This window comes from Melospiza georgiana, chromosome 12 (genome assembly GCF_028018845.1).
Source record: "Melospiza georgiana isolate bMelGeo1 chromosome 12, bMelGeo1.pri, whole genome shotgun sequence".
NCBI classification, from domain to species: Eukaryota; Metazoa; Chordata; class Aves; order Passeriformes; family Passerellidae; genus Melospiza; species Melospiza georgiana.
In genome coordinates, this window is record NC_080441.1 from 4,399,164 (window position 1) to 4,417,117 (window position 17,954).

At 43.5% G+C, this 17,954-nt stretch overlaps 1 protein-coding gene across 1 annotated transcript in view; it reads right to left on the reverse strand.

The window, feature by feature from the left end:
- Positions 1-15,990, reverse strand: part of LOC131088561 (connector enhancer of kinase suppressor of ras 2-like) — a 171,875-nt gene extending 155,885 nt beyond the window's left edge. Inside the window, exon 1 of the mRNA XM_058032712.1 lies at positions 15,924-15,990. Coding sequence (XP_057888695.1) covers positions 15,924-15,990 — 67 coding nt within the window. The remainder of the gene's footprint in view (positions 1-15,923) is intronic.
- Positions 15,991-17,954: the final 1,964 nt, after the last annotated feature.

The following is a 17,954-nucleotide window of genomic DNA, read 5'->3' on the forward strand; positions in this document are numbered from 1 at the left end:
CCATCCCCATCCATTCCCTAGGGACCCCATTCCCCATCCCCATCATTCCCTAAGGAACACATTCCTCATCCCCACCCATTCCCATCCCCATCCCCACCATTCCCTAAGGAGCCCATTCCTCATCCTCATAATTCCCTAACGGAGATCATTCCCATCTCCATCATTCCCTGAGGATCCCATTCCCATCTCCATCATTCCCTAAGGAACCCATTCCCATTCCCAATCCATTCCCCATCCCCACCATTCCCTGAGGATCCCATTCCCATCATCCCTGCTGCACTTCCCATTCTCCCTCCTTTTCCAAGCCAACCTGGATGTTGGGAACTGCACGCTCAGGAAAACCTGGCCCCAAGCTGGAATCCGTCTGGCAGCAATCAATGGCAGCTCATCACTTTTATTAACTGAACTGGCTTCTCTCTTTTTCCTCTTTTTTTTCCCCTTCTGTATCTGCATCTCTCTTGAGGCTGCAGCCCCTAAGATATCTGGAATGGAGGTAATTTGAAAAACTCCACTCCTGCATTTGAAAGGAAAAACAAGTTTGTTCTTTCTAAGAGGAACATACAGGTAATGTATATTTAAATAACAAAAATATATGTTTAATGCACAGTTTAAGATACAAGGTTAGCTCTCGAAGTGGTGAAAATGTGAATTAATGCCATTTAAAAAATTACTAAAACCATGAAAGCGCTATTAAGGGGAGTTTCCTGGAGTCAAGGAATTTCTGCTGCAATCAGTTTTGGGATCAGAGCCAAGCTGAGCCCACAGGTGCCTGGAGGTTCTCAGGAACAGACAAATGATCTCTGCAAGAGCTCTCTGGGCTCCCAGAGCCACAGCAAGCTCACAAACCTGGCTTTAACTCTTGTTCAAAAAGATCAAAAAATGCCTTTGCCATTGGGCTCTTCAGTTCCACCAAACACTGCTGATTTGTGGAGTTTGTTTGGTCATGGACACAAAAAAAAACCATGGAATAATTCCATATTCTGGGAGGGGTCCCAGGATCTGAGTCCCCATTCAGTGCAGGGGCTGCTGATGTCACCCATGGGGTGACAAAGTGATTTGAATTATCTGATAACAAAAATAATTTCCTTGGTGTTTTATGAGACATTTGTTTCTGAATCGGTTTGGTTTCATAAGCAGTTTTTGGGATCCCATCATTTTTCCTAAATAAATCCAGAATCCCAGAATGTTTTGGATTGGAAGGGGCCTTAAAGCCCCCCCAGTTCCACCTTCCACTGTCCCAGGTCGCTGCAAACCCCATCCAACCTGGCCTTGGACTAAAAATTCCATAATTCCATTGTAACTCTTGGAAAGGAAATTTTCCAACTTGCTCCATCCCTCAAGATAAAGGAAATATCAAAGCTGAGCATGCAATGCTGGAAAAAGCAGTCTGAGTAGTAAAATGTTTCATTCTATTAAAACTTGTTTTGGTACCACATGATAGAGGAAATTCATGTTTTTGTTGCATTTATTGAGTTTTTAATCTAGCAGTGTTCCTTCAACATAAGTAAATACACTGAAGTATTTAAATGCTTCTGAATTCCAAGGGATTTGACACTCCCAAGTGTAATTTCAGCCTTTTAAAATTTATAAATATTTTATAAAAATACAGAATATATCATGGTTTAATTACTTAGGATGACTTATCTACTCTCTGAGAAGTTTTCTATAATTATTATTCACTTTTACCACAGGAAAATGTTGTTATATCAAGGAAAATGATCTCTACCTCCACAGTTTTGTTTTATTATATTTTATTTTATTTTATTTTATTTTATTTTATTTTATTTTATTTTATTTTATTTTATTTTATTTTATTTTATTTTCATCTTCTTGTTTTCCTCACCATCCTTCTCAGCCTCACCCTAATGCAAATCAAGGACCTTATTTGTATGCAATACTTTAATTTCAAGCCCTGTAAGATGACACTGTTAAATATTTGCACTGTGTACTTTTACCAGCACATTCTTCATCAGCCACAGATTTCTGCAGCAGCAAATTTCAGCTGAAGTCAAGGGGCACAGGTTTCTACCTGCCACATAGAATTTCAGTTTTCTTCCTGAATGACCTGCTTAGAATAATTAGCTTTTTTCCTTATGCTGAGCTGACAGCTACCTGGCAAACAGCAGGTGCTCTCAATGTTAATAATGCTGTGCAGCCCAAGGCCCTTTTCCTTAAATTCCTAGCATAAAGAAGATTGCAGCAAAGTCATATTTGTTGAATAAATTGTGAAGATGTTTCAGCTTAACAGAATCAGAGAGGAAATCAAAATACACAAAGCAAGGAAAAGAGAATTAATATTGTATTTTCCCAGAGGCTTTGGTTCACCAAGTGCCTGGTTTGTGGTGCTGAGATCTGTAAATGATTCCTGGTTAATGCTGGGCTGTGAATTAGTGATGGCCCAGCAGAGGGCTTGGTTATAGACAGGAATGTTCTCCATGGCCTGGGGACAGCTCAGCACAGTCTTGGGATGGAGAATCCTCAGGAGATTTTTGTTATGGAGATTTTTGGAAGGAATTTTGGATGAGTTAGACACGGGACCTCTGAATTGTTTTTGATTATGTGATTTATTTCTTTATCTTCAACATATGCAAGAAAGGTGAGTTTGGCTCACATCTTCACTGCATGGTTCAGAAGGTCACAAACCCTCTAGTTACAAGAACTTTTAAGGATTTATTGACCAATAAAACAGTGCCAACAAGGATATTTAAGCTTTTGACCCACTCCTTAAATATTTTGACTTATGGACTCATGCTACGGTGTGAGCTTTCTTAGCTAATTGTGTTATGACACACTAATCCTGCACATTATGACATACAGCACCTAATTCTAAACTCTTTGTTTACCTTTGTAACTATTTTCACTTTTTCTATACCCTAACTCTGAAACTCTAAACTTTCTTCCACTTTTAGAGAGCTTTGGGACAGGGACAGGAAGGTTCCATTCCAGAGGGAAGCGCATGGAGCACTCCTGATGGCCTCAGTTCTATCACTAAAAAGACTTTTCCCTTGTATTTTTGTAACAATCATGTAATGATTTCCAACCCATATGCCTGTACCAGATGTCTGAACCTTCACAGGCCAGATCATATTTATTCCTTCAGACAAACCACTTCATATTACTTAGCAATAATCCTCAGGATCATTATTATCATTCTCATCACTTCAAACCCAAACACAGCAAATATGATGAATAACACACTTCAATTTCCCCCCTTGATTAATGGGCTGTGTGTGTGCACAAAAACTCTTCAGTCTGCAAGATGTGGTTTCCCTGGTGAAGCCATTGCTGGCCAGATCTTTCCTGCACTGTGGAACGATTGGAATTCTGAAATGCAAGCACCCGAAATGAAACTTTCCTGTGCTGCAGATGCTAAAGGTATTAATTGCCATTTCTCTGCATTTTCCTGTGCTGTCCTGTCATTATTAATAACTGTTATTCTTAAAAGACTTGTGAAATACCTGCAAAAGACTTGTGAAATACCTGTAAAACTCAGAACCTTTATTTGCATCACTGGTTTGCGCTTCAGCCCCTTAGAACTCCTTCTGCCCCTTTAGCAATCCCAAACCAATGAAACCCTGGAGTTTTGCCATATTCCAGAGCCAAAAAAGAGTTAACGGTGCACGGTGCAGATAAGGTTGTCATTACCCTTTGACAGTAAATACTGCTTTGTGCCAGGCTGGCTGATCTGATAAGGAGCAGAACCTCCCAGCAGCAGGATGCTGATAATGATCCCAGCAGCTCCGAGCTCCGGCACACAGGCAGTGCCATCCCCTCCTGAAATGCAGCACGGACACGACGTGGCTGTCCATTAAAGCTGAGCTTTGTGCCCTGCTCGATGGATGATGCAGTGCCAGCCTCCCCCAGGGGCTGCAGGAGGGGACCAGGCCACAGCTTTCAGCTTTGTTTTTCAGAGCATTCCGACTGCTTGCTGCTGGAATCTGTTTGGATCACACTTTGATCAGGGAAAAAATGGAAATACCACCATGATGGCTTGGTTTAATGGAGATTGAGAAAAATGATCAGTTTCTGAGCTGTAAATCCCATATTTACCTTTACATCAGCGTGTCCATTTCTAATTGGATGTTCTGCAAACCAGAGTCAGTGCACCTGTACACAAACAGTGCTTTTCACTTCATAGAATCACAGCATCCCAGAAATATTTGGGTTGGAAGGGACCTTAAAGCTCATCCCCTTTCACCCCTGTCCTGCAGGAACACCTTCCCCTATCCCAGGTTGCTCCAAGCCCCATCCAACCTGGCCTTGGGCACTTCCAGGGCAGCCACAGCTGCTCTGGGCACCCTGGTGTGGGCTCTGCCCGCCCTCACAGCCAGGAATTCCTGCCCAATATCCCATTTAAATCTCCCTTGCTTCAGCTTAAAGCCATTCCCCCTGTCCTGGCACTAAATGTCCTTATTTAATTAAAAATTTCAGTTGCATATTTTCCTCTGTGTCTTTTATCAGAAGTCATTGCAGCATTTGTCCATAGCAGTCCCAGACTGCCATGTCATTTCTATTCCTAGGATTTCTAGGGAGGTTTTGTTTCAAGTCCTGTTGGTATCCTGCTCATCTATAAGCATTTATTGATTTTTAGAGCCAAACCAACAAGTAAAAACACAGGAGTGGGAAACAGAAATTGCAAAGAGGCAAAATGGAAGATAATGGAGGTTGGAAATGATGCTGGCTTTAACAAACCCTGCTTTACTAAACTCTGGTTTAAAAAACCCTGTTTTACTAAACTCTGGTTTAACAAGCTGCTGTAACAAACTCTGCTTCCTTGCTTGTTAAAATTGGTTCTATCAAGACAACCCTTGGCAGATCACTACAATTTTTAAAATTAAAAAAATGTGTCTACACCAGTGCATGACTGCACTGTGATCCAAAGTGTCCCTCAAGAATATTTCCTAATTAAACTGCTTGATCAGTTTTATTACCTTAATCAGTGCAGCCAGCCTGCAGGAGGGACTGACACTTCTGTAGGATCCTGCACTGCAAGAGTGGATTTATTTTCAGAGCTGTCTCTCTCTCTCTCATCAGCCTGATTTTTAGGCCAGGTTTACCTGTGTGTGAGGTTCACTAAAACAAGCTTAACTTCAGCCAGGTTTAGGAGACATATTGCAGAAAATTTAAAACCAAAAAATGCTTTTCTTGTTGTGTTTTATGGTGCAAGGGGTGTTGACAGTCATTGGGATTGAACACAACACAGATCAGAGCAGCCCAGCTGTAAATACTATGGAATTCTGATTCTTCAGGAAAAATCTCAGTTAATGCCCAATTCCCAAGATTATTACAGGAGATTAAGGAAGACAACATAAGTTATTTTCAAATACGTAATTTCCAGTACTTTTGAGGCATCTTATTAATTTATCTCAGAGCATAACTGATCATCTAGATATGCAAATCAAGATTATTTGCCAAAAGCCCTTGACTACAGGAAGTGGTAAAATGTCCTTCAGACCAAAATAATATGAAATAATCTTACCTTCAAACCCCTCTGTTCTTCTTGGATGTTTTTTGGAAACCTTGATTATTTTTAACTCTCCAAAGAGTCACAGTTCCTGTTTCAAACTGTATTTGGCCAATATTTTAACATATCCACTACATGGTGCTTTTTTTTTTTTTTTTTCTGATAAATTTGTAGGTTTTCTCTGCACCAAATCTTAATTATGCAAATTCTGTTATCATTTTGGGAACGCTTAGTCATGGAGCTTCATTGCCATGTTTTTGGGGATGGTAACTGTGGAGCAGAGAGAGACAGTGGCTCCAGAAGAATTAGTGATGGTCTGACAGTCAAATATAAATTATTCTGGGATATTCTGAACTGCTCCAAATGGTAATAATTATGTTATCAGGCATGGATGCCTACTAGGGTTAACCATAGGTGCAATTGATATTTTTCTGCTCTTCCACCACTGTTGGTTATTTAATGATGAGGACAAACAGAGACTGTTCCAGGCTTTAGTATTGAGCTACAAGGGTTCATTTTGTCCTCTTATGTGACAGCCTGCCAGTTTGCAGGCAAAAACAAAAAAAAAATTGAAATATTGTCTATCATTTTCCCCTGGAAAGATGGGACATTAATGAGATTTGAAAGGATAATTTGATGAGAATTTCAGCAATTCAAATCAAGTATGACATTGGAGGGTGAAAGGAAAGCAAAGAGCACTGGGGTGAGTCCTGGCAGAGCACAGAACTGGAGAGCTTTGGTTCTCCTGGAATTCCTGCCTGCATGTCCTAACAGGGAACCTGGAGAACTTTCAAACCCATAATGGGATATTCAAACCCATTTGATAAAATGGCAAAGGTTATGTGGAATTAACTCATTCCAAAAGCCAGGATTCCTCATCTACCAGCATCCTTTTATCCTAAAAGTTGATCATAAAAGAAAAAGGAAATATAGAAAATATTTTAAGAAGAAACTCTGCTGGTTTGATACCAGAGGAGACCTTCTTAATGGAGAAACTACAGATCTACCTTCAGATAAATAAAATGTGGCAAGGGGGGGACACACAAAGAAGATGGGGAATAGAAAACTCCTTTCCACGTGCTGAGTGATATTGATGGCTCTTGGAATGATTCACAGATTGAATTAAAACACTTTCATTGCAGGATCATTTGAGCAATTTGGTTTCTAATTAAAGTATTGCCTCATTGCTGCCACAAAAGGCATTGATAATTTGGTCTGAGAATTTTCAGATAAACAAGAAATAGTTAATATGATGTCCCAATGTATATTTCTGTCTTTAGGTGATGGCTTCCTTAGCACATTTCCCAAAGTTTTTAAGTCCACTTATGAAAGATTTGAGAAGGCTCTTCCTCCATTTTTCCAGTAATTTTTTTAGCTTATCCTTTAAGTTTATTTTTCTTTTTCTATCCTATGTGGAAATTTCCTGGCTATTATTCTAATTTATCTTTTTTGTTACTCAGACAATTATTTGTTACATTATTGATGGATTATTCACTAGCTCTTTTCCTTCTCCAGGGTTTATTTCTGCAAGAACAGCATTGCAGAGCTGCTGCCCTAAGTGGATCCATTTCTTTCTATGTGACATTCAAGTAATGAAGATTCTAAACTCTGTTGGTTCTGAACTTCTCTTACATTACTCTACCTGTTCCCTCCAACCACATGATACAAATGCAAATTTCAAGGGTTCTTTTTTTTTGGTTTGAGTGTCTTTTTCCTCTGTAAACTACAAAGCTGGGGGTTTTTAATAACTAAGGAAATTTCTCAGTGTGGCTTGGCAATGAACAATTGAAATCTCTTGACAATGGGCAATTAAAGTCTCCCTCAGTGCTCAGGAATTGAGGGCAATTTCATGATGGTGCTGAGTGATCAGTGACAGACAGAGGCCTCTCCTGGATTTGGGAATGTGCAGCACATTCCAGTGTGGTGCAAACTCTTGGAATCCCAGACTGGTTTGGGTGGGAAGGGACCTCAAAGCCCATCCAGAGCCACCCCTGCCATGGCAGGGACACCTTGCCTCTCCCAAATTGCTCCAAGCCCTGTCCAGCCTGGCCTGGGACATTCCAGGGATGATTCACCCAAAACTTCTCTGGGCAGACTGTGCAGGATTTCATTATTGGATACCACTGGGCAGGATTTCATTATTGGATATCACTGCTGGGCCTCCCTCACATCTCCCAGAGAACCGGCATTTCATGGGCTGAAAGAGACCCGAGGAACATCCAGGCTGTTCGCAGGAGATGTTAATGAAGGATCAGTGAAACAGCAACATTTGCCTTCTTCCAGAGCTCCCAGGAGCTGGGCTTGGCTTCTGGAGCCTGGTGGGTTTCAGCTCCCCTAGGATTTTGGATGCACTTCACTTCCAGATCACTGCAGTCCTCAAAGCTTAAAAATTCTGATGTTAAATGACCAAATTCCTTCACAATTTAATGCTTCTTGTCCATGTCATTAAGAAAAAGGCAAGAAAAATGGAGAGAAATCTGAATCAACAGGAGAGAGGCCAAAAGGGAATGGGGGAAGCTGGTGGGGAGAGAGAGAAGTAAAAATGCTTTAATTCAGGTGCTCATTGGCACGTCTGGGCTGGCACCCCTGTCTGCCTGCTCTCAGAGGGTTTTCCATGTAAAAGAAGCAGGTGTGCCAAACGAATCTTTTCTGGAGCCGTAGCAGTTTCAGCACACTTATAAAAACCACAATTTCTGCCTTAAGAACTCCTGGAATCCCCACACTTTTTCTAGGCTCTGTTTGGTGCTTAGAATGAAAAAGATGGACATATTTGTAGGGAATAAAGCTGAATGTATTTTGTAAAATTACTGCCTGCTACGTTTTTATTTCAAACATACCACCTACGTTGGAACTAAAAATGCTCCACAGTCTTTTTATAATTCGTCTTTGCTGGAAAACAGTTGGTGGAGAATTTGAGTAGGAAAACCCAAACATTGCCTTGGCCTTGAATCCTCCTGAGCTCTTCTTTGCAGAGGGTCGGTGAGGATATGTTTTAGGAGCTGTTTGAGGGTCAGTTAATCAGAAATAATTTCATTTTGATTAATCACTAGAGCCCTTCACAAATTCAACCCCATAATTTTTACCTCTCTCTGAATCCTCTGAGAGTAACTCCTGAACCTTCCCCTTCCAGCTCCTGCCCTCACTGCAATGGCCTCAGGGAAGAGAAAGTCATGTTTACTGAAAAACCAAAACTGCAAAAGCAGCAACTGAAATTAGTAATGCAAAGCAGCATTTAGAAAATATCTACAAAATCACTCTGGGTGGAGAGGATGAATGCAGATTATTGCTCAGCAATATTTGATACTACTGTGGTTAATTCAGTCAAATGGCTCATTTAATATCAAGAGAGTCACTAATTTCAACAGCAGAGCCACAACCTCCATTTCTGTCAGCGTGGCAGAACAGCAGCTCTGAAAGAATGGCACTAAAAGGATAAACTCTGCCTTTTTTAGCTTTGAAATCTTTGTAGGTGCTAAAACAATTTTGCAAAAGGACAAATCTCAGTTTACTTTTAAATTTCTTTTTTTTTTCCTTCGTTGCAAACAGAAGCACAAGGCATTGAACCCCTCAGAATGAGCCCCAAGGAGGTTCCTCAGTCAGGAATATTCCTTTAGCCAAGCACAGGGAGCATTTGGAAGCATTCCTTGAGGACAGGCCCAGGGAACAAGGAGCTGCCTTCCATGGGGTCTGAGACAGGATGGAAGCAGAGATTTGCTCCCCCATCCAGGCAGGGTTTGCCATGCACTGAAATTATATTAATAATATATTTTTCTGCACAATTCAATGTTTCTCAAACTGCTTTCCAACCCAGGCAGCCAGGAATCCTGTAGCACTGAGATGTTCTGCCCTTTTTCTAGGAAATCTACATTTTACAAACTGGTGGCAGTGTCACACACAGAGTTCTCAGTGTTATGGCACATGGGCTGATGTCAACCCTGCCAAAGGAAGGAAAAATTTAGAAATTGGAAAGAGTGGGGCAAGAAAGTCTGGGAAGGAACCATGAAAGCATCTCATTGCTGAGCAGGATCCAGTGTCTTTGCAGCTTCCTGACATCTCATTTAATGCGGTCTGAAAGTGTCATCCACAGCAGCCAATTTATCCTGAATTTTGCTCCAAGAAGGTGAAGCACTGTGAGGTAATGGAGAGCTGGAGAAGGCTGAGCTCTCCTGAACTTGCATTTCCACTCTGCCCTCCCTGGGATGGTCAGGACTGGGAGGGAGTTTGGATTTTGCATAATTTTAACACATGGTAAAGGTTACAGGGCCCAGCAAGGCGTGACACATTGTCTGACTGCTGGTATTAAGCTGCAAGACAATAAAGCAAATTTCTTTACATAATGACCTGAAAGATTAGTTACGCTTGATAATGTGACTTGAGAGACTTTCCTGGAGCTCAGACTTTGCTCTGGGAGCAGAATTATATTTCTTAAAAATGTCTGAACATATCTGCTTTATAGATAGGGAAATTTCAGATTACAGTCCTAAATAGCCTGATCATAAATACAGACCATTAAATTGCTAAATGCTGCTGAAATCTTTTATGGAGATAGAGCTAATCCAGTTGGTTCTTGGAAGATATATAGACCAGTTTCTAATTGGTCCTCCAAGTGGAGTTAGTGAAAATGAGGTAATAGTGACAGGGATGCAGGAATACATCAGCCAAAAAAAATTCCATAGAGAATTAGAGATAGACTTGATTCAGGAAGGTCTTTGTACAACATTAGCTGTGGGCCAGCTGGCAATGACCCCAAGCATGGCTGCAGTCACTGGCAGGACACAAACTGGAGCCACGGGCTCAGCAAAGGGTTTTGTTGTCCCTCCAGGCTGCCAGGGGTGCACAAACTGAATTAAACAAACTGAATTAAAGCTGAGTCAAAGCCTTGAGGGCACTGGCTCTGGGTAATCGTGCTCTGTTTCATGCCTTAACCTCTGGGGCAGGGAGGAATGGGAATTTTGGGAATGTTGGTGGAAGTGGAGCAGGTCTGGGTTCGCTTCTGGGGCTGCAGCTCTGATGATCGCCAGCTCTGCTGCTCTCCTTGTGAAACACAGCAGGAAAAACTTCCAGGATTTAGAAATTTGGGCATCATCCTCCATGGTTATTCTGGGAAATGCAAACTGTGAAATATCCAGGAGGAAGGCAGAGCTGCAATCTCTTGGGGACTTTTCACATTTCAAAGATGAGGGTGATGATTCCCATGCAAGAACCATCCCAAGGTCTTGTCTGAGCAGGTGGAAGACTTGAGAACACATTAGGTCACTCTGCTGGGGACAGACTGGGCACAGGAACACTTCCAGAGGGACACTGGAGCTCTTCTCAGTTGTATCCAAATCTCCTACAAGGGTAATGGCCCAACCTGCCTGGAGAGCTCATTCCAACACTTAACTGTGCTGAATATTGGGAATTTGTGCCTTGGAATCCGACCTCTAGCACTCACACTGCAAAGCTGTCAGCTCTGAGGAGAGCTCTGCTGACCCTTTAAAAGCAAACAGTTTACAGCACTCAGGAGTTGTTCGCAAAATTCATTACTGAGAAGCATTAGAGTCCCAAACTTGTGAGAGAAACCGGGGAGGGATTGCAGCCAATTGTGATTCAGTGACTCAGAGACAACTGGAAATGTGGTGCCAGTGGAACACAGGAATCCAAGGGGGAGCCACAAGAGCAAATTGTTTGTTTCAGTTGGACAAGTGGTGAGAGCAGAGGAAAACAGTGAAACCTTTACTTTAGAACAGCTTGGAAATTGAACTCTAATTCTGCATTTGTGGCTCAGGTCTCTCCCAAACCTATTTGTCTTCAGAAAGAGATGAAAAGACGCTATAAATCCTACATTTTTCTAAATAAGGGATGGCCTGAGTTATCTACTCCACTTCCAAACTGCATCTGGTGGAATTGTGCCCCTGTATTATGGGATGCTGAGGGCAGGAGGGGGATCGAGGATGCTCAGCATCCCCAGCTCAGCACCCACGGAGTGAGACAGGACCACAGTGGATGCCAATGTGCCCAATGCTATAAATCCTACATTTTTCTACATAAGGGATGACCTGGGTTATCTGCTCCAGCTCCAAATTGCCCCTGGTGGGATTGTGCCCCTGCATCATGGGATGCTGAGGGCAGGAGGGGGATCAGGGATGCCAAGCATCTCACCACAGGGTGAGACAGGACCACAGCGGATCCCGATGTGCTTCCAGCACGTTCTGAGATGTGATAAAATATGCTGTCCTGCAGAGAGAGGAGGCTCCCTGGCTGCTCCAGCACAGGTACTGATCCAATGGGCAGCAGGGGGAGAGGAGAGGGGTTTGCCGAGCCCGGAATGTGCCGGGAATGTTAACGAGTCCTCTCACGTCACCATCCTCCCCTCCCTCCCTCCCTGCCTTCCCTTTCATGAGCCAGCCTGAAATCAGGGAATTACATGCTAAGGAAAACCCTTCAGCTAAACATATAATTATTCTGCACAGGATCAGTGCAGCATAGTTAATCAGTTTACCAACTGAATTAATTTTTTTTTTTTTTAATGTCTGCATCTCCTGTTGAGGGTGCAGAAATTCTGGATTTAAAGGGGAAAAAATGGCTCGCAGTTGTGAAATGAGTGTCTACAGCAGACCATTTATTAGGAGAGAAACCTCCACTGCAGGCTGTTTTGGCAGACAAACCTGTCAGCCCCCAGGACTTTGAATCACAGCCTCTGTGTGGAGTTATTACAGGTACTTAAGGAATAGCTGGTTTCCCATTTTAATTTTCAGCTGTTCAATAGCACTGCATTCTCTGAAAGTTACAGCAGTATTTCATTGCATTGTGTTTAATTTCATTTCCTCGGACTGCTCTGAAAAGTGAGTGTTTATTTGGACAGAGGTGTCACTTCCCTGTAAATGAGTTCACATTTTAAATGACCTACTTGTAAACTGCTCCCCTCAGGAAGTACAACATCTCCAATGCTCTGGCTTGTAAAAGCACAGAGAATTCCCCTCAGATTTTGCCTCCAATGGAAACACAAACTCTCATTCTTTTGTTAATTCAGTAAGACATCCTAGCTCCCCTCTGCACCCCAAACCCCCAGACTCTGTTCAGGACTCTCAGTGCAGGTTAAAATGGATGGGTTTGGGTTTGGAGTGTTCATTGATGACCTGCAAAGTGTTCCTGAGTTTCACAGGGAGCTCCTGCACCAAAAAGCCACAAAAATCCCCAGGTAAAGCATTCCAGATGCACATCTTGGAGGGCAGCTTGCCATTTACTCCCATTTAATATGTTAAACCTGATCCAGGGAAAAGTGACCAGTTGGAAACATTCTGAGCCTGAAGGCACTGGGGAGCTTTATGGGCAATGTTTGTTTTCCAGTGGGGAAATCTGAGCAAGGCAAAGGTTTTTCCTAAAAAACCCTTTCTTTTGGGTCCACAGAACACATCCCCAGGAAAACAGGTAAGTTATGTAAGAAATGGCTGTAACCAGGGAAAACACCTGAAAACCATTTGGAGATGTTTAAAATGTTGGAAAATTTGGGGGAAAAAATGAATACTGACTAAAAACTGTTGCTAAAAACACCTCCCCAATTAATGTTGTCAGCTCCTTTGAAACCTTCCCTTTCAACCACAGTGCTGCATCTGCTAAACTCAACAAAATATGTTTGTATAGAGGCAAAAGTACGCAGAGTTTTAACTTCTAGAAGCCCTGAGAGCCTCAGCAATGAATTTCCCCAGACTTGCATGGCCTTTTCAGGTTGTCCACACCATCAGATGCAGCTCCCTAATTGAATTCCAGTTGAGTGCGCTCCCGAGAAAGGAGCTGGGGATAAATACAAGATGCCAACTTGTCATTACAATGTTCCTTAAAGCCTACCCATTTTTACTTTTTTGGCAAGTAACATTTCCTAAAGGAAAAGAACAGAAGGGTGTCTCCTCTTGGGGGGGCTCAGGCTGCAGCTGCTGCTCTCATGGGATGCTGTAACCAGGACATGTTCTGGGACCTGGGTCTCAAACCATTAACATCATTTTCGTGGCTCCCTTCCATCTTCTCTACAGTTATTTGATGCTTCTGGTACTCACTGCTAGTTATCTTCAAAACATGGGCTTTGCTAGCAGATTTTAGGAATAAGTTCTAATGGCTTCAAGGGATGTGATAAATGCAAGTTTTAAAAGCACGTTGCCAAAATTTCCCTGTGAAATGTCATTTACAATCTCTACAAATAAAACTAATTGTCTACATATTTTTAAGCCCCCCAAAGGTATATTACAGAGGCAATATTTGTTCCATTGTTTATTAACATGTTGCTCTCTACAGTCAAGATAATGCTCATTCCAAAAGTGGTAATTTTTTGAAAGAGTCTCTAATTTATCTCTTGATGCTGTGAAAGAAGTGACCTTTCAGAATAGAAGAGCTACATAAAATCTACCTTATCACTGCCAATCACTGCCTGTGCAGACCTTCAGCCTCCCTGCACATGGATTCAGCACAGTGACTGTAACAAACAGAGCTGAGCTGCACAACACATGGAAATTACAGGCACACAGTGGCCACAGTTGGGCAATTTTTGCAAAGTAAGGTAGTTACAAGTAGTTTTAAACTGACTCTGCTCTGCCATTTGTGTGGGTTAGGTCTTTCCTTTGGCTGCAGCTGAACAATGCATCTGCAAAGGGACAAAAAGGAGGCTTGTAAAATCAACGTGGGGGGAAATGGACAAATGTGCAACTTTCCTGTTTGTGGACGTGCAGCTCATGCTACCGAGGAAAATACCAACGTTGTGAATACTTCAATGTTCACTGCATTGTATTTACCAATGCTTGAACGCAGAGCACTGACAGTGCTGCCTACTCCAGATATCCCTGTGGATGGTGCACTGTGCAGGCTGGTATGGAAATCCAGCTGTCAGGCAACTCCAGACATGTAAAAACCTGCTGCTGGTGTGACCTTCCTCCACTGCACACCACGGGTTACTGCTCCCCAATATGTCATTATTGTGCATCAGGAAGAATGAAAAAGTAGCAGGAAGTAATTTTAAATTTAGCAACAAGTATTCTACATGCTTTGACACTTAATTTACATTATAATTCAAGTAAGGAGTTAAATTAGCAGAGTGATCTGTCCACTTTTTAACTCTTTTATGTCCTGGGAATGAAGGTGTGGGTCAGTAAACTCCTCTGCAAATACATTACGATTTGCTATCACCTAATGACATTGAAGCTGTGGAATCAATTCTATATCTAAAGGCTTAGGATCCATCCCAATGACCTGCTTAAACCCTCCCAATTACCCCGAGTTCCCAAACACCTGGGAAACAAAGTACATCCATTCCCCCAGACACCGTTTGCTTCACAAGGCTCTGTGCTTGTAGAGGAATAATTAGCTGATAATGGCAACGTGTCTGATGAGCACCAAAACAGCCCAATATCAGCGAAGTGTGGAGATGCAGCTCGGCAAAATGAGATCAGACCCATTCCCTTATTAATGAGAATACTTTGGAAGCTTTGAGGGCATTCGAGTGGGCATCCAGTTCAACCCTCCCATAGAGTTCGGTCATCACATTACAGGAATCATTTCCGTGAGTAACCTACACCCCAAATTTGCACCTCTTCTCCTTATATAACAGAGATCCCCCGTGGCAGGAATTATTTGTCTCAAAGACGGGCAGCTCATCAGAAGCACTGTACAACAACACTAATGCATCCCACTGTGGGAATACACTGTGGGGGGGGGGGGGGAATTCTCCGCAGAAATTTAAACCACTTATCATCAGAACGATCCCTCGCCCTGCCATCCATCCCGCTCTGTTTGCAGCACAGCCCAGCATTGTCAGGCAAAACATGTCACGGCTGACGGCTGTGTTGCGAAGCTGCGAACGAGCAGGGAAATCATCATTCCTGTCAAGTTATCCCGGCGAGTTTCCGCGCTCAGCCCTGCGCCTTCCCTGCCGCGGGCGCGGAGCCTCGCACACCGGCTGGGCAGCCTGCACAGGGCAGGACACGTCCCTGGAGGAGCCCGGACAGGGCAGGACACGTCCCTGGAGGAGCCCGGACAGGGCAGGACACGTCCCTGCAGGAGCAGGATGCCTCAGTCCAGCCCCCGGCTCCTGGTGCTCCTTGTGGTACCCAAAACTACAGAGCAGCGCTGCACAGCCACTGCATCACATCACCTGATGTGAGCAAACCAGAGCTAAGCAGGGCAAATTTAAAGCAGCCAAACATGCCGGCGTTACCCTGTGCGAGGCATAATGGAGCCGTGAGACACAAACACTTGGTGTCTGCATTGTCCAGCAAATGCAGCTGATCCCTGCTCCGCTGCCGGCAGCAATTCCCAGGGCACGGCGCAGCTCCAGCAGCCTCTCCTCAGCCCTGTCTCCAACAACTACTGGGCAAAAGCAGCGCAGGGATGCTAGGAACTGAATAAACTCTTCCCAAAACAAAGAATGCGAGAGCACGGATGCAAATTGCCAGGATCCCAAGCACAGACAATACACGGCAATAAACGATCCTACCTTTCATCCAATCCACTACTTGCTTGGGCGTCCACTTGCTAATAGGTTCCATAACGAGAGCCATCATCAGATCACTTTATCATTCACACCAAAATCAGGGGAAAAAGGAGAGAAAAATCGTATCAGAGCATGGCTGGGCTACGAGAGCGGTCGGGTTTTACAGTGCAGTTCAAAGAGAAGATGATGCTTTGTCCCTCCAGGTTCCTCCTGCACTGATTCAGTAATGTATAAAATTACACTGCTTGATCAGCTCTGGCACCTCCCCCACTGCACACAGCCTGCAACACCCGGAGCACCGAGCCAGGAAATGGTGCAGTACAGACTTACTTACCACAGCCCGAGCCCGCCGAGCCCGGCACGGATCGGGCGCGGATCGCGCACGGAGCCAGCGATGCTCGCCCCGCTCCGCTCCAGCCGGCCCCGGGATCCTCATCGGGGAAAATGGCACTGCTGGGACCTGACGGCAGATTGCCTCGGCTTCGTTGTGAATATGCTGACAGTCACTCGGCTTAAAGTGAGGAGAGAAACGTCAGGATATCGCCTGGCATCTGGCAAAATGCTGAGCAGCTCCATCTTTACAATGCGAAATGTTGCTGGAGTCTTGTACTGTGTAATCATGTAATTCAGAATGTCAAACACAGTATGAAAAGTCTTACCCAAGAAAAAAAAAAAACTGCTGGGAGAAAACTCTTTTCTTTTTTTCTTTTTTTTTTTTTTTTTTTTTTTTTCTGGCCACATTCAGAGCCAGGATATTTCCTCCTATGAGCTGCTCATTTTGTAGGGGAAGAATGACAGCATTGAGGGGGCAATTCGTACTACTACAGCACTTTAGGATAGACAAGTACAGCAAGTATTTTGACTCCCAGTACCGGGATCATTAGTCAACGTCTCCCTTTTGTTATGAAGGAAAAAAAATGTTTTAATTATTCCTAATTCCTAAATTTACTACCTTTCTGACAGATGAAGGTGAAACATTTCAATGAGACATGCCAAACAGCACTTTTTGGACCCATTTGTGACTCTCTGCACCTCATGCAGCACAAATTCTGCAGCCTGTGGCTGAGAAAGTGCTGCAGGCTCCAACCTTTTGCCTGGGATCTGCAGCTCCACTATTTTATATTAAGGGGAGAAACTCAAAGACCAGAATAAAAGCAGAACAAAACAGTTCCACCTTTCCCTTCAGTGATCTTTCCTCTGTGCCTTTTCCTCCTGCACTGCTCCAAGCTTTCCAGCACATCGGGGCAAGAGGATGGTGATATTCTGCTCCCCTGGGGCTGGCCTGAAGTCCCCAGGCTGAGATCTGTCCTCTCTCTCTCTCATACAGAGGAACACGAAATATCAATGGAATCTTTATCACAGAGCCCCAGGGTGGTTTGGGTTGGAAGGGACCTTAAAGCCCACCCCGTTTCAGCCCCTGCCATGGCCAGGGACACTTTCCACTTGCTCCAAGCCCCATCCAGCCTGGCCTTGGGCACTTCCAGGGATCCAGGGGCAGCCACAGCTTCCCTGGGCACCCTCAGAGCCTGCCCACCCTCACAGGGAGGAATGCCTCCCTAAAATCCAATCTTAACCTACTCCCTGGCAGTTCATTCTCCACCCTTTCAAGGCTCTTTTTGATATAGTTAAGGATGCAGACAGGCATCCTTCCCCCCACTAAAGCGTCTCCAAAGAGATGTGCCATTCTCAGCTCAGTGATGCACTCCATCCTTTTTTATTTTTCTTTAGCTTTGGGAAATAGTGTGATTAGTATTCTATGATGTATTTGGAGTGCTCAGAGCACAGATCTTCTTTACAAAAGGATTCACATCAATTCTCCTTCAAGAAGGCTGAACAGCATGTCAGCTCCCTCTCTGAGTTTTGGGAAACCACTTTCAGCAGCTTCAGTTCTGTCTAAATAGCTGTTTACAATGGACATCATAATGACAAAGATCTCAAAGGCACAATACTTCTCTTTTTAGGCAACAGTGGGCTAGAATTGAGAATATATATTTCTATTAGCTATTGGAAACTGTGCAAGTGGTTTGGAGGCCA